Consider the following 24329-nt stretch of genomic DNA (forward strand, 5'->3'; position numbering starts at 1 on the left):
AAATGGCGTCTGGAGTGGACCAGGAGGGTCCGGGGTGCTCCTCTGTTGGAGGGGAGCAAGGGCCAGTCTGGAGCAACCAGACCAGCGATGGAAGTGTCGTGGTTCGTCGTCAAGAGGGCCACAAGCCAGCAGGCAAGTAGCCGGACAACGCGGTGAGCAGCAAAGAGCATTAGGGCCCCACACAGATCTCGTGGATGCTGGGGGGCTGGACTTCGGTGCTGGAGCTGCTCAGGGTTAGGGCTTCTCAAACCCCAAAGCACTCACTCGAGGATCCCTCGGCGGTCGTGCTGGATAACCGTCGTGCAGGTCTTGAAGATGGCCGGTCCCTCGGGTCTCGTCACACCCACGAATCTCAGCTGGGCTGATGATGTAGGTAGAGGTCAGAGATGGCAGGGAATCCGGGTTTCGTCGAGCTGGGCAGTCTTGATCCGGAGGATGGACTTGCAGCAAACCGCATGCGCTTAGATGGTGCCCGCTGGTGCAGGGTGGCTACTCCTTAGCCACAAGGGAGAGTCTTCAGAAAGGTTCAAGAGTTCTTTCGTGGAAAGTCATCAAGATTCAGAATTATCCAATTTGGGAAGGGGGCCCGCTCCTATCTTTATCCTAAGGAAAGGGGCTGGCACGCTCCTAGGTCCTGCCCATGGGTGGGACCAGGAAGGGGGGTGGTCACACCCCTCTCCCTTGTCCGGACTTTCCCCAGCTCAGGGGCTGGTGTGCCCCTGGAACTAGTACAAGCCGGCATATGCACAGTGAGCACTGGGGTGCCACTTGCAGTCACCTTCCTCTCAGCCCTGCCTACCTGGGATACACAAAACCCTGTCTGGGATGGTGCTAGCACCGCCCCTGACAGGAAACCCTTTGTCCAAGCTCTCCTCGCTGGAAGGACTCCCAGCAGCAGGAGGTCAGACTTGTGTCTGTGGTGGCAGCATCCATTTTGTGATGCTGAGGCTCAAGTTAACTTTAACCGGGGTTCACAGCTACATACATGTTGTGTCCCTCTAGAAGGGTGGAATGCTAACCCCGTCACCAGAATTGGCGAGGGGTTAGTATTCCAATTCGTATGACACCTTACTCGACATGTTTTGATAAAGCGATACCAAAGTTGGCAAATAACCGCGAGGATTATAATGCACTTAAGAGTATATGGTACGCGTTATCATGGAACAGCTATTAGGACTTGGTTCTGCAAGCTGCAAACGGGCTCAGCTCATGCCAGAGCACCATCTCACATAATTCCAAGCACTCTGCCTTCAGGATTGATAAGGCCTGCCATAGGAGTGACTGATAGGAATACATGTGTCCATTTTAGGGTTAGATATAGGAATACTATATCTAAAGCAAAGGGTGATTACACCACCTTGCCCCAGCTGTCGTGCAGCCAGTTGTGTCAGATTTAGATTGCCAGCCAGGGGTGGCATAATACATGCTGCAGCCCCTGGAAGGCCCTGGGTACGCCTATTCCCTGTGTACAGGGACTGATAAGGTGGCCCAGTACCAATTGGTAAATGCACCTAAGGTACATGGAATCCATTTTACAGAGAGAGCAGTAGGCCTGGGGACCTGAATAGCAGGGTCCCAGGTCAACTAAGTCGGAAAACCAGCAAAACACCAGGCAAAAAGTTAAGGGCAACCATAGTCAGGTATCCACCCTCCTACAGTGATGGCTAGTGTAGCACTTGGGGAGGATTTGGCTCCAGAAGGGTGTGGGGACCCAGCTGAGATGACCCTTGTCTCACTAGGGGACAATTAGATCGTCCAAAGAAACTCAATGCATTATAACACTACGAAGTACAGGCAGCAAGTGATCATCAACGGACAGAGGGTAGAGGCTCTGAGAGACACAAGATCCAGTGTCTCTACTGCCAGGAGTCACATGGTGTCTGAAGATTAAGTAGTCCTTGATGTGGTTCAAGTTGTGGCAGCAGACAACAGTGAGCGCTTCTGTAAAGTGGCTCAGGTTCCCTTTGCGACTGGGTTGTCTCCGCTTCCTTGTGAATAGCTGTGAGCCCATCCATGCCAGAGGATTGCGTGCTGGGGAATGACCTGGAGGACACCATCTGGCAAGAGAGGGAACACAGGTCCGACTTGGAGATGTTGGGCTGGCCTGAGTGGGTGTGCCCGACCACACGGTCCATGGTAGCCGAGGGTATTCAAGAGGACCCGGAGCCTGGAACAGTGGCCCAGGTGTCTTCCAAGAAGAGGAGGGGCAGAGAGTGCCGGAAACCAGCCGCTTAAATGCCCACATTCTGGGAGGAGGCTAAACCGGAAGGGGGGGGGCTGGTACCTACAGGGGAAGAGCTGGCTGAACTAGGAGACTTGCCTGAGCTGACCTATTAGCAGCAAGAAGGGTTCCCACCAGGGAAGAGATCTGCACGGAGCCAAAGACATACCCTACTCTCGTGGGTCTTAGGTAGCAGGCCGAGGAACAGGTAGCTGACATAGAATCCAGATCACATTTCATTTACTGGGAGAATGGTCTCCTCTATGTTGAGCCTAATGTTGCTGAGCGCCGGGCAGTCTGTGTGCTGGTGGTACCCCTGCACTTCAGAATCTTCCGACTGGGGTTGGCTCATGATGTGCCTTTGGCAGGACATTTGGGGCAGGGCAAGACCTGGCCTGTCACTGACTTTTACCGGTCCAAAATGTGAAGGCAGTCAAATGCGTTTTAGAGGTCTTGTCAAACTTGCTAAGCAAGTGGCAAGAGTGGGAGGAAATGTAAAGCTCCCCTAAACCATTCCCTGGCGTGAGCACCTCTTTCAAGCGGGTGGGCATCAACATTGTGGGTCCTCTGGATCCCAAGACAGCCATGGGAATTAGGTTCATCCTGGTCTTGGAGGACCATGCCATCTCGTAATCAGAAGCTATCCATCTCTGTGACGATGCCTGTTGTGACCCAGCATTGATGGGGATCTTGACCTATGTAGGTTTCCCCAAGGAGGTGGTATCTGACTGGGGTGGGGGTTACCAACTTCATGTCGCTGGTCATGAAGGCCATGTGGAAGGAGTGAGCGGGTGAACTACAAATTCACCACCCCTTACCACCCACAGAGTAATGGGTTGGTTGAGAGATTCAATCGTACCCTGAAAGGCATGATTGCAGGGTCTGCCAGAACCCACGAGGCATAAGAGGGAAGTCCTCTAGCCATACCGTCTCTGTTTACAGGGAGGGTACAGCAGAAAGGGACTGGTTTTAGCCCTTCTGAGCTGCTGTATCGGCACCCTGTGAGAGGAACTCTCAGTTTGGTCAAGGAAAGCTGGGAGGAAGCTCCTAGGATGCCACCCCAGGATGTATTTAGCTACATGCTGGCCGTCTGAAACCAGACATCCTGCTTTAGAAACTCGCTCAAGCAAAGCAAGCCAGGAACACCTGAAACGTTGGTACGACCAGAATACCACTCTGGTTGAGTTTCAGCCTGGTCAGAAAGTGTGGGTGTTGGAACCAGTAGAGCCCCGTGCTCTACAAGACAAGTGGTCCCACCAATAAGAGGTAAAAGAACGCAAGAGTGATGTCACCTTCCTGGTGGACTTACAGACTCCTAGGAATCCTTTGAGAGTTCTGCACATGAACCGCCTTAAGCCCCACTTTGAGAGGTCAGAGTTAACCATGCTCTTGGCTACCGATGATGAGCTGGAAGAGGAGAATGAACCTCTCTCCGACCTCCTGTCTGCCGAGGAGCAGGATGAGTCTGTGGAAGGAGTGGTCCTCTCCACTACACTGACCCTGGAGCAGCAGAGTGAATGTCCCCCATTAATGGGGCAGTTTGCCACTGTTCTCACTTGTCCCAGGAGTCACTCATTGCTGCACTCATGATATTGACACTGGGGACAGTCCGCCTGTGAAGCACAAGATTTACAGGTTGAATGCTGGAAACAAGATGGAGGTGTCCAAGATGTTCGCTTTAGGTGTGAATGAGCCCTCCAGCAATCCTCGGTCCTACCCAGTGGTCTTGGTTTCCAAAGCTGCTGGATTCGATGCCACACAGGGACTGCAGTTCTGCCTGGACTACTGTGTGCTCAATACTGTCATGAAAACTGATGCCCACCCCATCCCTGAGCTGACTGTAGTGTAGTTCCTATTTTCCCTATAGGCCCTGCGCATTGGAATAACAAACAGCAGTTTAGACGTAGGACTGAGGTCTTCTAGGTCTCTACTGACTATGTTAGACTTAATTTAGGTTTGCGCCACATAGCTCAGAGGTCACTGGAAACTTTCTTGACTGAATAGGAAGTGATCAGCTTCCCTGGCTCAGACAAGAAGGGATTCAGCTTCCGACAACCGCATAAACATGACAACTTTGCTCCCTCAGAATAAGAGTCAATCTCTAGAGTCGTGTGAAACAATAGACAGCTATTTCACTCAGTCAGTTGTGCATATTTAATTTCACCAGGGTGCAGAGAATAGAGAGACGGGCGTTTTCAATAAAAGGTATTATTTATTGAGCAGTCTTCCTTCTCATGCAAGAGAAATGAATTGCCACAATTGCAATACTTAATGTAATGTAAAGTACGTACAGTAAAAGGAGTATTATGAAATAATACTGTAAAAGCATTGATATGGTTTCTTAGCCATAAGACACATTAAAATGGATAAAACATATATACATATATACATAGGCTAACGTGCTCAACTGGTGCTTCTAAAATACGCCTACCCCGGTGTACCTGACCTAAGCCTAATACGTGGGAAGGAGTAAGTAGCAGTTTAAGTTAAGTAGGTTTGTTGCCAAGGATCTGTTCAAGAATTCTCTCTAAGGGTTTAGTCAGCACTGTACATTGGGAATAGAATGTAGGAGGTCTGGTATCTCCCTCTCAGGACTCGATATTCCAGTCACCCGCAAGGGTAGGCTGGAAACGCCGGAGCTGGATTTTCTCGGCAGGAGAAAAGACTGCGTCTTTCTCAGCGCGTCAAAGAGGAGGGGCAGCATCCGTGGGCTTCTCGCTTCTGCTGGGCTCTCGGAAAGTAGATTAGCTGCTCTGCTCCAGAATCATCACCGTGTTTTTGCTTAAGGCAACGTTGGTATATTTATACCTGAAAGGTGCCGAGTTTGACGTAAGGTTTGGACATAAGAAGTCAATAAAGATGTCACTAAGAACTGGCCGTTCTTTACAGTGCTCGCAGGAGTTCTATTACAAATCAAAACAAAGCAAGCGGGGCTTTCCCAGGTTGCTGGAGGTTTGGTGTGTCGAAAGAACTCTGTGTGCTCTCTAGGAATCTAAGGAAGTAGCTTCTGCCGTGTCTTGGACTGCAGGGGCGATTTACTGAAATATGGTTCTGATTATTATAGGGTTATTTATTGATTATAGCCGTATAGGGGCATAAGGTCACAATATTGAATCGGGTACCTAGATAAAACACATTATCCACTCCACGGTTTTATGTCCATCAATTACTAAAAACTAAGCAATAAAGATGCATGTGTATTCCGACCCACCCAAAATACATTTCAGCATTCGAAATGGTGTATGCGAAATACACGTAACGTTATAGGTACTGTACGTTTTAAGCAGTGTAATCATTCAAAAATTGCATATATATAATCAGTTGAACGATTTGCGAAAATTACACATGAAATGTCTCTTGATTACAGAAAAGAAGGTCGAGACTATTTCATCACATATAAATGAAATTGCTTGTGAGTGTGCTAGAGGCTGCGGTAATATCTGGTCTCTAGATTTGCTAAAAATAGAAGCTCTGTTCTTTATGAATAGTTCTACTGTAAGCAGAGTACGTGTGCCAAAAAAAAGTAAATATTTTGGCATTTTGGGAAAAAAATAATTTCGTTTCAGGGGAAAATATAGTTCCAAATGTTTTCACAAGCTTTTGTTTTTCAAAAGCTGAAGGCCGAATTCAGAGTTCAGGGGAACACTGTGTGCCGGTTGGTTCAAAAGTTATTCTTTTGGTTCAGGGGAGAAAAGGACTTCAGATATATGTGCAAAAAAACAGTCTACAGCTTCAGGTGAAAGTTCGACCAAGGATGATAATGCTGTAACCGGGCAGTCGTGAGAATGATTGCTGTCATCGATTTCTGTATCAGCAATGCTCACAGAAGGTCGTACCTGGGTGATGTTGCTCTCATTTCTTGCTTCACTGCCACCACCTAATCGTAGTGCAGAAGTCTCAACGAATGCCGTCATCAGGATTGGTAATCGCTGGGGACAACACGATGCATGAGCCGTTACTGGACTTAGCAAAGTATCGACATCCATTGGCAATGCTGATTGTAGTGTAAGACAGGTGTCTAACATGCATTCTTCTCCGCATAGCATACATCGAAGCACAGGTAAGATGCAGTTCTGCCATATAGGTCTGAATGATAGAAAGCAGGTCATATTCAGATATCTTAGCCGGGCTAATCCAAGGACTTTAGTTATGTGGTCCCGGTAACGTATTGCTAGGATCGTTTCTTCCATCGTTGCCGGAATCATGTCTGCGTTTTGGCTTGCCATATCGGAGCAGAAGAGTCAAAAATAAGATTCCTGCTACGAGTCCCAAAAGTAGTGGTAGGCCACCAAAAACCGAATGGACAAAATTGGGAAAGATGCCCAGGACTGCTTCGAAGGGTGTTAACAGTCCCGAAAAAATTGTCTTAAATACATACGAGATACCACTGGCATCCGACATATTTAGGATTTGGCTTAGCATTTCTGTGAAATGCACGGGGCAATTTGTTGATAAAAGTGTATGTATCTCTGCCGTTGTCCTTGCAACTTGAAGATCATACGTTACTTTTGATGACGTGATGGGCACTGTTGTCTGTAAAATCACAGACTTCATTCTGCTTAAAGTATCAATTTGTATAGAAGAGAAATCAACTGAGGCCAAATTGTCACCTCGGAGTCTCCAGGGCCGTTTGAATACAATGCTTGCATACAGCAAGTGACCATGGAACTAACGCTTATGAGATAGGCTTTCCCTGGCACCATGCCACAACAGCTGTGGTCCGTTATTAGAACGTAACTCACGTTAGAAAGTTGTCTAAAGAAGGGCTCTATCTGTGTTGCAGGTGTGCAGTACTGGTGGCATGAAAGGTTATTTGAAGTCCCCTCACAGGCCCCAGGTACATTAATACCTTGGCACAGAAGTATACCGCTTAGTGATTGTTTACAATTATTACCACTAAGAAATACATTCTGGTTTTTGTCACTACAACATGTGTGTGTATAAGGTAATTTCCATGATGACTTAATGTACCCTTAACCCAACCTTTCATACTGGCCTGCTGGTATATACTCTTGATTCAGAAAAGGGGGTGGTGATGAACAGAGTGTCTGAATTAAGCAGACCACTCTTACCCAGTCCAAGGATCAGGGCTTGATCCATCACCTTTTTTTTTAGCTCACTGCACCATCCCAGCTCAGAACTTGGCTATATGCAAATTAGTCTGACCCTGGCCCAGTGCATCATGGGAACAGGGCAGACCAAACTTCCAAGCCAATTCTTATACTGGGAAGGAAACAAGCTACCGGGGACTGGTTTCTGGCATTTCAGCCGTCTTCGGCCCGGCTTGCTTGCTGGGATGGTGCAGTGAGATAAATAACGGTGATGGATCAATCCCTGATCTTTGGACTGGGTAAGAGTGGTCTGCTTAATTCAGACACTCTGTTCATCACCACCCCCTTTTCTGAATCGTTTTTGGCCACTATAGGTGTGGCAGGGTATACTCAGACATGAGTCCCTTTCTCACTGCACCATCAGGATTCAAGCAAGCCGGGCCGAAGACGGCAGAAATGCCAGAAACCGGTCCCCGGTAGCTTGTCTCCTTTCTGGTGAAGAATTGGCTTGGTAGTTTAGTCTGCCCTGTTCCCATGATGCACTGGGCCAGGGACAGACTGATTTGCATATAGCCAGGTTCTGAGCTGGGATGGTGCAGTGAGATAAATAACGGTGATGGATCAAGCCCTGATCTTTGGACTGGGTAAGAGTGGTCTGCTTAATTGAGACACTCTGTTCATCACCACCCCCTTTTCTGAATCGCTATATACTCTTGGCATTTTTTAAATTGGAAAGTTGTTATCGGAATTGTGATAATCCTGTGTATTATCCATTCAATGACAGGTCTTTCTGACATTGTCAACTGTAATCTCTCAAGTTTTTCAATGCTCAGAATCGTATAGTCTGCTCCTTTCTGTGCCAAACTGATTTGTTTATCAGTAAGGTTAAAGATAGAGAACAATGACTTTGATTGATTGATTAAACTTCAAGGCACATAGCCTGAACGCAGGTTTTGCAGCGTCCAGCCTAGTTGTACAATAGAACGTAATTGGGACTGCCCATGTTGTAACATTAGCAAGTCCTGATCTATTATATCTATAGCAGATGATACAATACTGTCCAGTGAATATATTCTGGAGGACAGAGTCATTAACCCATTGTCCACAACAGAAAGTGATTTTTCCAAATTAATACGATCAATTTCTCGTATTTTCTCTGCCGTCTCAATTTGAGTCACTTTCCATGCCTCGTTGTAAGCAGCGTATATACTGGCCGCTATGAAATGTTTTTGACGCTGTTTGCGTGGTCCCATTATGAAATTGCGCAAGTCAGCACCATCTTTAAGTAAAGATAAGTGTTGCTTAATTTCTGCCAGTGTGGATGTTTGTAGCCATTCAAGGCATAATTTCCCTACACTGTATGTTGTTACTATCCCTGGATGTTGTCTCTGGGAGTATCTAGGGCACAGCTTTCCAAATTGTGTGGCGCGACACGTTACTGTGTCGCGCCCCATGGGTAGGTGTGCCGGGCGATCAGCATGCTGTTTAGATCACCCCCGCGGGCCTTCCAGCAACAGGCAGAGTGGCGCTGCAGGGGCTCTAATATGAATAACAAAGCCTTATTAGCACGTTAAGTGGTCTTTTAAAGACCTGTTAAGTGCTCGGGTGCGGCTGTGTGTGTGCCCGGGAGCCGTGACACACACGACGGAGGGGGTCTGGGGGATATTACATCCAGCTATTTGGGTGTAAACCGTGTTTTATATTGTGCATGGTGTTAAAAATTTATTTACATACCGAATATTTATAAAAAGTGTTCCATTATATAAACACAGCGAATACTGGTGCAGAAATAATTGCCATACTACGCATTAATAGCATTTCTATCGGTCAAAATACACGGATACAGTCGGGATATAGTCAAGGAGGAAACTGTTGTTTCTTGTTTGCATAGCATGTGTTATCAATGTGCATTCTGTAACAAACATGATTACATCCAGAATGCTACAAAATAAATTACATCATTGAGTTGTATCCACTCCACGGAGGGAGGCAAAATCATAGCGAATACAAGTGCAGAAATACTTGCTATATTACACACTATTAGCATTTCAAAATACATGAATATAGTCAGGGAGGAAAACATTGTATCTTGTCTACATATCAGAGTAAAGGTAGGTAATCCACGATGATGTTAATGCACTGTATTATGTGAATATTTACCAAAATACCAATGCACATGTGTGTGGCTACTCATTCAAGCGAGAGACACGCTAGTTGGCATGGCTGACTTCAGATTCATTAAGGCCATTATTGACGAATGCGTGTCAAGAAGTGACATGCATTTGCATTCCCTCACATCTAGTATGCGCCCCATATTTCCACACCTTGGGCCCAGAGAGGCCTTTCCCAGATCAGCCAGCAAAGTTCATCAGGGCTATGATCAGCGTTCTGGAAGTGTTCAACCAGGGCATTTGAGTTTAAAATGTGTGATTCTGGGCAAATTAGTTGACCTCACTGTGCATAAAATTGTAAATATGTGTGGAATGTAACGTGATTGGGTGGGGTGGGTTGTGTTTGTGTGGGGTGGGTGGGTTGTGTGTGTGTGGGGTGTGGTGTGTGGGGTGTGGGGTGTGGTGTGTGGGGTGTGGGATGGGGTGTGTGTGGGTGTGTGTGTGTGTGTGTAGCTGTGTGTGTGTGTGTGGGGGGATGTGCGTGTGGAGTTGTGTGTGTGTGTGGGGTGGGTTGTGTGTGTAGGGGTGTGTGTGTGTGGAGGGGTGTGTGTGTGTGTGTGGAGGGGTGTGTGTGTGTGTGTGGGGTTGTGTGTGTGTGGGGTTGTGAGTGATTCGGGCTAGCTCGCTGAGCTAGCTCGTGTTACCGTGTCCCTGAAACAAATTTCACAAAGAGGTGTGTCACCAACATGAAAAGTTTGGAAAGCAGTGATCTAGGGTCTGGTCTGGTCATTTTTAACCCCTGTATTTTGTTCAGGAATCTATCTTGACATTTATTTGTGTCTGTTGGCCAAATTAACCACTTTTTCCAATCAGGATGTGTTCTATTTTGATGTAAAATTTGGGATACGTCTATATCAATATCTGTGGTTGTGTTATCAGGCATTGGCTTTGGAATAGACGGTTTGTTTAAGTCTTTGATTTTGGCTAGGCCAAAACAGGTAGTTTGTTGAATGGTGTCATTCAAGAACATTATTTGTTCTGGGATCATGCAGGCTCGAAATAATGCTTCTAGGCCTTGTACCTGCCATTCTTTTGTACCCCAGATCGTTTTTGTTTCAATGTTGTTTTTCCAGAAATCGAAACCAAATGTAATCATTTTTTCATAAAATATTTCCGAATAGATCAATTTAGTATTTGTCCGCATGGTTTTTGTCCCTGTTTTATCTAACAGTTTATAATAAAATGTTTGTGCATCACTTGTGTTAAACCCTGAGAAGTATTGAATTTCTCATAGAATGTTTTTGAACTACTTTTAGGTGGAGTTGCACAATGTTCCCATTGATTATATTTAAAAACATTTCTAGGTTGAGCAGATTTATGCAAATAGTGGTCTGCATAGTGGGTGTAGCAATACATCTGTTCATAATTCGATGAACCCTGCAAATAATCATGTTCTGTGAATTTTGCTGATAATACTAAATCTGACATCATATTATTTATGCTTTCAAAATCCCAATCATCAGAGAATGTACATGGTTTTACAAAGTCACTTAATGAAACCTTAAACTGATGAGGATATTTCAAGAGTTCCACCGGTCCATATATTTCGTAATCTGTTTTGTCCCAAACTACCCCGCCGGGTATTGGAATGGCTGTTACATTCACTGATGATAGTTCTCTTTTCTCGATGTGAGATGACTTGTGTGGCTTCAGAACTAAGTTGATGTCCTGACTTGCAGTGTCCATTGTACTGTAATGAATTTTCCTAAAATTAAAACTAAAATTAGGCAGAGTAAGAGTACGAGTACCCCTACTACAATCCAGTATTCAATCAATGGTGCATTTAGATATGCTTTTTTGAGTTGATCGAAAAGTTCTGTTGCTTTGTCTTTAAAAGTCTTTGTTGCTGGCGTTACTTCATGCTCGCTTTGATCTTCAGAAAAGTTATCGAAATTGATGAAGTTGCCAGATGCAGTTCTGTCAATTGTTGGAATTGTTTTTTCAATTTGCCTTTCATTAGCACATTTTGATGCTACATCATTGTAGACTGGTGTTTCTTGACGAACTGTTTCAATTTGGGTTTCAAGAGGCACAAGTTCCATGTCATTTCTGCATAGTCCTATTTTATTCACTGCAGGTTTATCAAATGTGATTAGTCTCTCAGTTTGAACCTCTTGGATAGTAGCAAATTTTGGTATTCTGCTATTTCTTGGGAGTCCACTGGGCCTACTACGTATTATTGACCACATGATTGTGGTTTTACCAGGTCGATGGATACAACTCGGTTCTCCTTTTTCCCAGCAAGGGGCAGTAGTACAATTGATCTTGTTCCGTTGATTGCTAAGACAGGTACTGCTTTTCTGTGAGAAGGCCCAAATTCCTTCTTCACCGCTATTTTCTCTCTGACCAGATCCCCAATCTTTGGAATCCAGATAGGTCTTGCTGGGACAGGTGGTGTGTCTTCAGTGGTTGTTGGCTGCTGTTTTAACTTTATGTTGCTCAGGGCCTTTCTTGTGTCATTTAAGTCCTGTAAAACAGCCAAACGATCTTTGATGTCAAAGCATTTTTTCTTATCTTCTACCACTGAAGCATGACTATCTAAGTCCTGAACATACATTCTAGTTCCGAACAATAGTTCGTACGAGCTGAAACCTTTTAGAGAATTTCTTGGCAGATTATTAAGACTACGTTGGACACTTGTTAAATGCTGGACCCACTCATCACCCAAACCTAATACCTTTGCCGTTATAGAGTGCTTTATGTCTCATTTTTTCTTTCCACAACCCTGTTTCCCTCAGGATGGAAGGGACAAGAGTACCGCAACCCAATGCCCATGCTGGTCATGGCCTCCTTATAAGCTCAAGAGCTGAAAGCAGGACCCTGGTCAGAATGAAGCATGGCAATTGCGTATGTGCCGATAAAGACTCGCAAATCTTTTATAACAGTTCTGGCGTCAGCCGAGCGCTGGGGCCACATTCTTAAGTGAATATAGTCTTAAAAGAAATTAATAGGACGCTGGATTTTATGTATAGAAAGCCTTATGCTGCCTACAGAAATGGACATGGCATTACTCCGGTTGGCTCGTTACTGCGGTCTCTGTTGCAGTCTGGACAGCTCTTCGCAAATTTATAATGTTGCAGGCTCATCCCCGGCAACCAGTATTCTGATTGTAATTCGGTCAAAGATTCCTTCATCTGTTTGTGCCTTGGACCTTCACCCATGTGTGCGTATGCTATTAATAAGACTCTCCTGTTCATGTTTGGAATTTCCCTATCCCCCACTCCAGGGATTCGAGCAAAAGGAACGGAGTTTGCGTCAATTATGTATGTATAATTGAGTGGATAGTTCACGGGTAGTGCTGCACAGTTGCCTTTTGAAGACGTTTTTACCGCCAGCATCGTTTCCCGTCTATGTATTTTTCTGAACGCTTTTTTGTGGCTACGGAAGCCGTCTGAGTTGCTTCCACTGTGGCTGTATTAGCCAATGAATTCCCTGCAACGTGAACGCCATCACGTTGATGACTCAGAGTGTGTATCACGTGAGTCATTTGTAGTTCTTTCTGTAAAAGAACTACCTGTTTCCAAAGCATTTTATGCTTGATTGTGGCACCTGTGTCATCTTTGTACTCATTTTGAACCCAGTTCTGCAAATCATTATTGTAATGTAATGTAATGTAGTCTTGTAAAGCTCACTGCTGCCCTGAGGCGTCGTGGCGCTGTAGACCGCTGGGGAACCCGTCCTGGCTATCCCTGTGATATGGTCCCTACTGGGTATCTCCAAGGTGAAACCAGGCATCCCCGGCGAATGTGTGGGGCCGTTGTAGAGATGAGGCAAGCTAATGCCCAGAGTTGCTGAGTGTGATCCCTGGTTAGAGTAGGCACTGAGGCGAGAATTATCGAGTCCGCTGACCCTGGTCCACGACCCTGCCGCGTCGGGAATTGAACCCTGGTCCCGGGCCGTTCTCTGCTTCCAGGTCTGCTGCCTCTAACCAGTGAGCCACACCACTATTGTAAGATTTGACGCAGAAATGCAAATCGCACACTATTAGTGTCGGAAATTCACGTTTGGCATTTTCAAGCGCCATCTTTAATGATCTGATTTCAGCTCGCTGAGCCGAACATTTTCTCAGTGAATCAGTTTTTGTTATTTTCGGTCTGAATTTACCGCAGAGCCAGCGACCTTTAACAATCGCGCAGGCTGTTTTGTAGGATTTATCATCTACTTTGTAATGCTGTACAAATCTGTCTGTATAGATTATACAAGAGTATTGTTGGAGAGGCAGAATTTTGATTGGCAGAGGATATTCTTTTGCATATTTTAAATCATTCAGTTTTTTCATGTTCGGGACAAAATAGTATGTCACGTCTTCTGCAGCATGAGGATTTTCCCACTGTATCCATTTCTGATCTAGTGCCACTGTTTTTAGATTTACTGGGCTGAATAGCGCCTCGAAGGCGGATTCTGCTGTGAAAACAGTCATTCTTTTGCCTTTGGCTAGGGCTCGTTCTCTTGCTACAGCAGTTCGAACTGCCTTTACAGTATTTTCTGTGAGACTGAATGTTTTTTCTGTTTGTGTGTACAAATGTGATTTGTAAGCTATTGGTACCGTTTCTCCCTCAGAGGGCAGGTACGTGAATCCGCATCTTCCTGGGATGACCCGGATTACAAGGTTGCGTGTATTATCACGTTTCTCTAATTTTGTTTTAGCTGTCTGTTTGCAGTGATCTCAAAATTTGTGTGTGTTTTTGAGTCCAGTTGATTGGTTTAAAATCAGGTTTTATCAATTCGTAGAGAGGTTTAACTCTCTCTGCATAATTTAGAATGTAAGTTCTTCCGAAATTCAGGAAGCCTACAATCGATTGTAAGTTTTTCAGCGTTTTTGGTGCTTGGAGTACAGCGCACTTCTCTAAGAAGTTGTCTGCTAGGCTTTTTCCTTCACTTGATAATTCGTATCCTAAAAATAGGACAGTTAGATGGGCAATTCGTGACTTTTTAAAGTTGAATTTGTAACCCTCTGCTGCAAACCCAAGTATTATGGTGTTCACTCTTTTCAAGTGAGTATCCAAGTCGTCGTCTGAGATAGATGTCATCGACATATGATAATGCCTCATCATACATTTGGAGTAACTCTTACTCTGGCTGAGAATAATCCTGGGCTGTTCTTGAATCCATGTGGGAGTCTACAGAAATTTTCTGTGACCCCATTATTGAGAAAGCGGTCAAGTATCTGCTTTCCGGTGCAATATTTTGACAAAAGAACCCATTAGAGATGTCTAATGTTCTTTTGTATTTTTTGCGAACTATGTTATTCATTAGTGCCACACTGTGCGAATTTTGTACCGCAAATGTTTTGCAACATGCGTTAAGGTGTCTGCAGTCCAAGACTAGACGATACGAATCATCTGGTTTGGAGACAGGAAACAAAGGATTGTTCATTTGAGAGGTGCATGTTTCAATCACCCCTTGGTATTCAAGTTGATCTAAAATCTCCCTGACTTGTTTTTTAGCTTCTTGCTTAATCGGGTACTGCCTTTGTGCAGTAGGTTGACATTTTAACTGGATTTTGTGAGGAGGAGAGTCTTCATCCCATCCTACATGATTCTTGTATAATGCAGGTGCTTGAGCTACTGCCCATTTTCTTGCATATATATATTTAGTGTGAATTGGAATATGATTTGAGAAGACAGGCATAATCATTTCTTCGCAATGAGGGCACTCCCTGACAAACTCTGGGGGCCAATCTTTCTCAGCGAACAGGATGTCATAGCCTTTTGAGAGGTTATCCCAAAATAGACCCCTTATTTTCCTAGTCTTATCTCCCTCTATACGCAATGTTATTTCGTATATCTTATGAGGTTCACTAACTCTGGTATCTGCAGTTTCCACTTGAATGTATTCATTCGTGTCCACTGTCTCCAGATGATTCATCAGGATCTTGCAAGCTATGCTGATTTCTGCTGCACTGTCTGGCATGGTCTGTGCCCACTCTCCGTTTTTCAGCTGTGTCCTCAGTATCCTCGGCATGTTTGATTATTTTAATACTGGCTGCCCTCTTTTTTGGAAATTTAAATTTTTTACTTTGAGCAGGTTCCTTGTCTTTGGACTTGGCGTGCTCTTCCGTGTCTTCTGATCGTCCTCTTCTTTCCGATTTCTGCGAAAAAGATCGAGAAGGACGTGTATCAATATCTTGATATCTATCAGGCTTTTTCAAATTATCCCTATTTCTAAGGTTGTATCTTTTTTCAGAGGGCTCCCTCTGGGGAGACTGGTGTTCTCGATTCAGAGTTTTTTCTCTCCGCCGAGGAGACCTTCCTCTGGACTGGAAACCTTTTTCTTGAGTGGATTGTTTATTTCCATCTCAGCTCTTTTTAGGAGTGTTTAGATTATTTTTAATAAATAATTTTTCAGGATTTTCAAGTAGTTGGGGTTTTACTGGTTTCCCACCCAAACTATCTCTACCTAATTCTTCATAGCATTTTTCTATGATTCTGGCAAGCTCAATTGGTTGGTCTGTTATATCCGTTTCTTTTAATTTTTGGCGGATCGCCACAGATGCTGCTTCTCCTTTTATGTTGGCTAATAATATAGCCGAGACCTGCTTGAAGTCTTTCAGTAATTTCATACCAAGAGTTAAAGCAGGTTCTGGACTGTATTCATTCTGAATGTGTTTTAGCACATCTGGTATTACCGCCAGAGACGGAACACCATGTGTTTTTGTGTAAATGGAAGCAAAGACTGTGCCCCAAGTGTCACAGTCCTCCACATGTGGTGCGACCCCCATTGGAAGGCTGATGGTCAGAATCCTGTGTTTCTCAATAGGGGTAGTATTCGGGAATACTGCCTCTATTTGAGCTATTTTCTGTGCCAGCCAGAATGGAATTTGTTCCCGTTTTGCGGGTGTTTTTCCCCAGACATGATTGTATGTTCTGTGGTGTAATTTTATTTGTGTTCCCTTGATGAGGGGTCAGCTGTGGAATATTAACAGCTGGTTGGACTGTTGCAGTCCGTATTACATATTGGACTAACTGTCTGTGAATTTTAATCAGTCATTTTAGCTGTGCTAAAAGTTCTTCGCGTGACATTTTATCAATGTCTGGATGTGGTGTGTAGCTGGCTAGAACCTGCCACGTTGCTCCTGGTCTGCCTAGTGGACCGAGCCTGGTGATGTGATCAGTATGTTTTAGGGCGCCTTTAAACCAGAGCAGATGCTCTTGGTAATTTAGTGGTATTTCGATATCCTCGAAAGGTGTATATTCTTCCGGTGGTTCCTCTATTTTGTAATAGTGGAACTCGTGTGTTGTAGCGTTTGCCGCTGGAAAGTTTATCCATGAATAGAATACCTCTGTCTGCCGATATTCGTGTGCCTCTATCACGAAAATGACTGTACCACCTTGTGATGTCAGTCTGTTTTCTATAAGTTTTAAAGTTATAGTTTTTCTTATGGTGACCGGAATGAGGATAGCATTCTGGTCACTCTGTAGGAGACTCTTGTCTTCCTCTATTAGTCGTGCTGCTAGTCTAGCTGCTTCCCTTTCGTCTTCACTACCTGGTATTTTACTGTCAAAGGTTTTTTGTTGGAGATCAGGTTTCAAGGAAACAAAAGATTAGATGCACAATATTTTGGAACACTGTATCCTTCAACGCTGACTAAACCAGAAACTCTACATAGGAATCTCTTCCTACTAAGTTCCGGCGGATTTTAACCTTTCACCCACTCCAGAAGTCTATTGGAGTATTTACGGGAGAAAGGGTCTGTGTGAAAAAGCACAACTGAGTTACTCTAACGTCTTGCGTTAGTTTTATCGCCTTACCAAACGTTGGGCGCCATGTAGTGTAGATCCTATTTTCCCTATAGGCCCTGCGCATTGGAATAACACACAGCAGTTTAGACGTAGGACCGAGGTCTTCTAGGTCTCTACTGACTATGTTAGACTTAATTTAGGTTTGCGCCAGCTAGCTCACAGGTCAGTTGAAACTTTCTTGACTGAATAGGAAGTGATCAGCTTCCCTGGCTCAGACAAGAAGGGATTCAGCTTCTGACAACCGCATAAACATGACAACTTTGCTCCCTCAGAATAAGAGGCAATCTCTAGAGTCGTGTGAAACAATAGACAGCTATTTCACTCAGTCAGTTGTGCATATTTAATTTCACCAGGGTGCAGAGAATAGAGAGACAGGCGTTTTCAATAAAATGTATTATTTATTGAGCAGTCTTCCTTCTCATGCAAGAGAAATTAATTACCACAATTGCAATACTTAATGTAAAGTAAAGTACGTACAGTAAAAGGAGTATTATGAAATAAGGCAACGTTGGTATATTTATACCTGAAAGGTGCAGAGTTTGACGTAAGGTTTGGACATAAAACGTCAATAAAGATGTCACTAAGAACTGGCCGTTCTTTACAGTGCTCGCAGGAGTTCTATTACAAATCAAAACAAAGCAAGCGGGGCTTTCCGAGGTTGCTGGAGGTTTGGTGTGTCGAAAGAACTCGGTGTGCTCTCTAGGAATCTAAGGAAGTAGCTTTTGCCGTGTCTTGGACTGCAGTGGCGATTTACTGAAATATGGCTCTGATTATTATGCCATTATAGGGATATTTATTGATTATAGTCATATAGGGGCATAAGGTCACAATATTGAATCGGGTTCCTAGCTAAAACACATCATGACAAGCTCACTGATCGGATGGGAGCCGCCATGTTTCTCAGTACGTTTGATCTAACGTCTGGGTACTGACAGATTGCCTCGACCGGGGGGGGGGGGGGGGGGGCAGTAGAGGTCAGCCTGCTCAACACCAGAAGGGCACCTCCAGTTCAGGGTCATGCCTTTTGGGTTGAATAACGCCCCTCCCACCTTTCAGAGGTAGGTCAACTAGGTCTTGGCTGGGCTGACTACCTGGGTGACATTGCACGGTTTAGCTCCAGTTGGGAGGACCACTTGCAACTCCTCTGGGAAGTGTTGAAAGCCCTGCAGAAGGCAGGCCTCACTATCAAGGACAGCAAGTGCCAGGTAGGGCATAGGTCTGTGGGTACTTGGGACAGGTGGCGCCCCTACAACCCAAGATTGACACTTCTGGTTTGGGCAGCCCCCAAGACCCAGACAGAGGTGAGAGCCTTCGTAAATCTCACCCAGTACTACTGCAGTTTGTCAAGAGGTATGGCACCATTGTTGTACCTTTGACTGAGCTGACTTCAAGAAAGCAGCCATATCAGGCGATATGGACTGAGGCATGCCAGACCGCTTTTGATACCAGAAGGAGGACATGCGCAGGACACCCATGCTCGCGGCTTCTCCAAGGAGTTTGCGGTGCAGACTAATGCCTCAGATAATGGAGTGGGAGCTGTGCTTTCACAGCTCAATGAAGAGTGCTTAACCAACCCTTAGCTTTCATTAGTAGAGGCATACTTCCCCAGGAACAGAGTGGAAGTGCAATTCAAAAGGAAGCTTATGCTGTGGTCTTGGCGCTGAAGAAGCTAAGACTACTTGTTTGGGACTCGCTTCTGGGTTCAGACAGACCACAGGCCCCTTAGATAGTTATTGCAAATGAGAGGTGAGAACCCAAAACTGTTGAGGTGGTCCCTCTCATCTACAGAGAATGGACTTTATGGTGGAAACCGCCCAGGCACAGAACACGCCAATGCTGATGGTCTGCCCAGATTTTTCCGCCTTAGTTAAAAGAACTCCAATGGGGTTGGTGGGGGTGGGGGGGGAAGCAGTGAGGCGGTGGTGACGACACGTTAGACCAGGCATCTTTGGTGTGTTTTATCCTGTCTTTTTTGTTTCTGACCTCCTGCTTTTTGACTGTGTGCTGAATTTTTGTTTTGCTGGTTTTCAAATTCTGGACACATTACCACTGCTGATCAGGGGTAAAGTGCACGTGCTCTCTGTGTATATAGGGATTATGATTGGTTATCCATGATTGGCATATCTGATTTACTAGTAAGACCCTAGTAAAGTGCATTGTATCTGCCCATGACCTGTAATTCAAATGCTGCTAGTGGGCCCGCAGCACGGTTTGTCCCAACCACATGAGTAGCCCTGCAACCTTGTCTCAGACCTGCAGTGTCTGTGTGTGCAGTTCTGAACTGCCATGGTCAGTGTACCCACTTGCCAGGCCCAAGCCTTCCCGTTTGCTACATGTAAGGTACCCATAAGGTAGGCCCAAGGTAGCCCCATGAGCAGGGTGAAGTGTAATTGAAAGATAGGACATGTACTAGTGTGTTTTACATGTCTCAAAAGTGAAATACTGCTAATTTCATTTTTCACTATTGCAAGGACTAGCTCTCCCATAGGTTATTATTGGAGGTGACTTTAACCACATCTCTGCTGTGGTTATTTTTCCCCTGTGCTGGAAATCGGTATTCTCCTGTATTCATGACGAGCTCAGCTCATCATCAGCACAGCTCAACTGTGCCTCATGACGAGCTGAGCTCGTCATGAGCATGGAAGGGGTTAAACCACTTACAAGTGTAACTTCCAATTGGGAAGAGATGGAGATTTGGAGTTTGGGGTCCCTGAACTAACAATTTAAAAGTACATCTTTCAGTGAAATGGATTTACAATTGCGTGTTGAAAATGGCACTTAAAAAAAAAAAAAAAATTCCTTGCTTTGCTATTCTGGGCCTCTGCCTGCCTGTGGAATCCTCATTTTCTTTAGACTGACAGTTGGGCTGTTTGTATATTCGCTCTAGACAATCATATAAAGGGAGCTAATGTGTGCCCTGCAAATTCCTGATGGCCCATCACCACGATGATGGGTCTTCCTGAGCTACAGTGGTGGAAGGAGTTATCACTGACATCTGAATATTTTATTTATTCATAAAGTTTTATATGGGCTGTGCATGTCCTCGCACAAAATTGTCTCCACCCCCTGGAGTGTGTACGGAGCCAGGTAGGGAAAGGCAGGGTCGTGTGCAATACAAAGACCTTCCTTTGTTGTTTGCTTACATCAAAGGCAGAAACCGGTATAAGTACTAGAGATGAGACACCATAACTTCAGAACAATTCTGGACTAAGAGGACATTCTTCCAAGAAGAGCTGGAAAAACGGTCAGGAGGGTCTACCACTTTGCTGTGTTGGCCTGCTGCTTACTGCTTCTGTTTTTGCTTTCAATATCCTACTTGCCAAGGTTCTCCAAGGCATTGTGTGTGCTTGCCTCCTGTTAAGAAGACCTAGGACCATCAAAAACTTTATCTGCAGCACCTGAACTCCTCCGCTGGGAGTTCTGACCTGCCAAGTGGTGCCAACACCAGTTCTGGGCCCTTGGGGGTGGTTTTGCTGCAAAGGACATAGGAAATCCACGCATCGACTTCCACTGCCTGTTTTTCCTGATGCAGCTCTGCCTTACAGATGAAAAACCAACACATCGCCGATGTCGAAGAACCGATGCAGTGCCTGCCGTGCGGGTGAAAGATCACCACAGCCAGGGCCCTGAGCACCGCGTCGGACATCCGAGGCACCAGTTCCGACTCCATACACAGGCCAAGCTGTGCAGCTGAAGAAATCAAAGAATCACCAGCTATGTGGCTGGAAAATTCATGCAGTGCCTGTTTCACCCCTGCAGCGGCTCGGCACGTCTGGATTTGACACATCGCAGCTGGACACTTATTTTTTAAGCTGATCTTAATGGTAATGTTCTTGTGGGAGAGTTCTTGGAGAAGAAAAATTGAGCCTCAGAGTAGCCATTTTGCACTCTATTCAGCACCCATCTGTTTTTTATGTTTTCCATGATTTAAGGTAATACTAGGAATTCCCAGTACGTGATTAGTTAGCAGAGGAGAGGGTTGGAAAAAATCACTGTTTCCCCAGAGTTTGCTCTGTAGCTGCTGAGGACATGGACTTTTCATGGATTTGCATTGGTGAGAAAGCTGCATCTATTTCTGCTGCCGCCACGAAGTAGGGACAGTCAGTTGGAAACAGCACATGTTGAAGGAATTATAGTGATGTTTCCTGAACTCAAGCTTTTAGTGCCTCCATTTCAGTTTTCATGTGCAGCATTTTATCATCCACAAGTGAGAAAGTATTCCTTGAAAAGGAAGATTCATAGTCCTTTATTGCACCTTCGGTTGAGAGCCATTAGCAGAGTAAATAATTTTACCTCAATATTTGAAAATGGCTTGATCTGTCTGCTGCTAAATCAGAGGAATCAGTGCAGTGTTCATCAATGTGTTCAACATCAACATTCCCTTGTGGCCAACGTCTTGGAAGTCTTCCGTCTTCATGGGGTAACTGCTCAGTGAAGCACTGGTGGGAATCCCAAAGAGATCAGTCATATCTGCCTAGCAAGCCAGTGGTGTTAGCAGCCTTCATTGCAGTGGCAGATATTCCTATCCACCAAGTCCAGGGATTTGCTTTCCTAATCTGGTGAGACTGTGCAATAGGAGCTGCAGCATTGCACTTCCTAGGCATGGAAGGATTCACATGGAGGCCAGGAGTCTGGAAGATGTTGATTCAGTAAAGGCAGGAATAATAAAGAGGTGCATAGCTTGTTCTAGTAAGCCTGGAACTAGGCTTATTAGAGGTTTTGAAGTCAAACAATACTGCAGTCTTGAATATCACTGACGTATAAGACTGGGCCACAGTTATCTGTATGTTGAGATTTGCAGCTGAGTGGTTCTACCCAGTATTTCATTGAATGGGGGTGAGGTAATCAGAAGGTGATTCCCCACATCGGGAAATAGTCAAGGCAAGTGAATATCTTCAGCTAAATGAAGATGATGAAGAATGAACAATTCTTGAAGTGCTATAACTTTGAGACAGAAGACCGTCTCCTCAAGTGCCTGCTGAGAGAACTGGAGCTCATGGAGGACATGTGACGTGCTTTTCAAATGCCAGACCCAATCAGCAGATCGGAAAACTATCTGCTCAACATTGAGTTCTTTGACATTTAACCGTGTTTTGATGGCAAGTAGGCAGGAGTCTCTCTCATCAACTTATGCCTTGACAGCAAGTAGAGTTTTTTTTTTTTTTTAACATCTCAGTGGCAACTTGCCTTCAACAATAAATATATCGCCACTGTGCCGGTCATCAATTTCACTGAATTTGACCAGGAACAGGGCTACTTTCCATATTCAGATCTCTTACTAGATCTCCCTTTCAGGAGTCTCCAGAGCAGTTTTCTTCAAACTTTTTAATTCTGTGCCCCCCAATATAAAAAAATAAACTAAATCATTGCTCGCCCTTTCAGAATTTTTCACAATTAATCTATTCAATTTGCAAGGTTATCCAAGTCTAGACTTATTTAAACCTTTTAAAATGGCCCATTACAAAGTTGCTGACTGCTGATAATTTGTTTTCAGCTGAAAACAAAGCACTGCTATCAGCTTGATGCTTCTTTTGACCAGAGCCAGATGTCTCCCCCCCCCCCACCACTTCCGGATCAGTTAAGGCCCCCCTGGAGGGCCTGCCCCCCAATTTTTAAGACCCCTGCTCTAGGACATACCTGTTAAACAGAGCACTTTCTCCCACCCAGTTAAGACTTCCAGAGGTTAAGTCCTGCTACTTTCATTCCTCTTTCTGCAGACCATGCAACCAAATCTTCTGCATGCTCTTCAAAGGCCTCACAGCATATTCTAGCAGTACTTGCACTTTTCAGGAACATTATCTTCTAGCGCTGCACAGATAATGGGTGTCCAAATTAGTCTTTCTCCTAGCAAAGGAAGGTCATTTCACAAATAGACATTTTGTGAAAAAAGAAATCATTTCCAGGTCATGAAATTAAGGTAAAACATCCCTGGTTTTAAAAGATTGAGCGAAATTGAACTTGTAAGGTTAGGAAATGTTTCCAAGGTGAAAAATCCTGAAACATAGAACTGGCTCAATTATCACAGACAGGGCATAATGGGATACTGAAGTTATGTGCTTCCTTAAAAGGGCAATGTCGGTTTTCCAGACCTTTGCGTTTATAATCTCCCTGTGCAGCCCAACTTTCCTTTCTCCTTTTGCTTTAAAAAAGGTTTGCGAGGATGGTTCCCCATGACTGGAGAATACCTGCCCAGCCAACATTGTGGTATATGTCCATGACTATCAAGTCAAGGAAACCATCCATTGCAAAACCAGAGACCTTCATCCATTGCAATTTCGAGAACGCACGCTGATGCGCCACCACGATCTGGCGGCTCTCATGCTGCAGATGCAATGAGACTTTCACCTAGTGTCCACCTACCTCCGGAACAAATGCATTAATTATTACTGGGGGTCACCCGTACTGCATAGTTTTTCGCTAGGAAGTGAGGCTCCATCAACTTTGATCCTTGATGGATTCATGCAGGGTGCTGAATATTGAAGAGTCCCCTGAAGAAAGACAATGGGCCAGCCCTCGAGAACGGAAACCCTGGAAACGCCTTAGTTGGCAGCGGGGCTCGGCTTCCTCATAAGGACGGCACCCTGACCCGGAGACCATGGCTATGTAAAGGTCAGCGGTGCTGGAGACATGGACTAGCGACTCAGACAGGCTGGAGACAACTTGAGCACCACCAAGGGTCCCAGTTCACATTCAACAGTAATAAGGGATAGGGAGGCTATCAGTGCAGGGCGATGGGAGGTCTGGAGAGGTGTTTAAGCTACTCTAAGGGGCCCTATACCCAAGATTAATGTGGGACCTTCTTCGCCATGGCCTGTGTCTTTGGTTCTAATGGACCCATGTTTTTGTTCCTGTTAAATATTATGTATCCAATGGTGGGGGTTGAGGGGAGGAGAATTACTCGCACTACACAAGGGTATGCTACACTCTAGATTCTTAGAAATACAGAATTAGCGAGGGAGCATGCTGTTTACACTGGAGAAAGAGTTAGTTCTTATCCCGGGCAGCAGTTATTGCTCTTTCGGTCCCTCCTCGCCCCACAAGTTAAACTAAAGGTTATCCCTCTCAATCTGAAGGGGATCAACAATCTGACTAAGCGTCCGACAATGCCTTTTTTTTTCTTTTTAGATAGGACAGGGGTGAACCA

At 44.9% G+C, this 24329-nt stretch overlaps 1 protein-coding gene across 2 annotated transcripts in view; it reads right to left on the reverse strand.

The window, feature by feature from the left end:
* Positions 1-24329, reverse strand: part of BRDT (bromodomain testis associated) — a 2469968-nt gene that overhangs the window by 2282831 nt on the left and 162808 nt on the right. The window contains exon 3 of one of the 2 annotated variants that reach the window (XM_086953937.1): positions 6058-6150. The exons of the other annotated variant lie outside the window; for it this stretch is intronic. Within the exon in view, the coding sequence (XP_086810063.1) occupies positions 6058-6150 (93 nt within the window). The remainder of the gene's footprint in view (positions 1-6057; positions 6151-24329) is intronic. 2 annotated transcript variants of the gene reach the window in all.

The sequence above is a fragment of the Lissotriton vulgaris genome, chromosome 1_1, assembly GCF_964263255.1.
Source record: "Lissotriton vulgaris chromosome 1_1, aLisVul1.2, whole genome shotgun sequence".
Lineage (NCBI taxonomy): Eukaryota > Metazoa > Chordata > Amphibia > Caudata > Salamandridae > Lissotriton > Lissotriton vulgaris.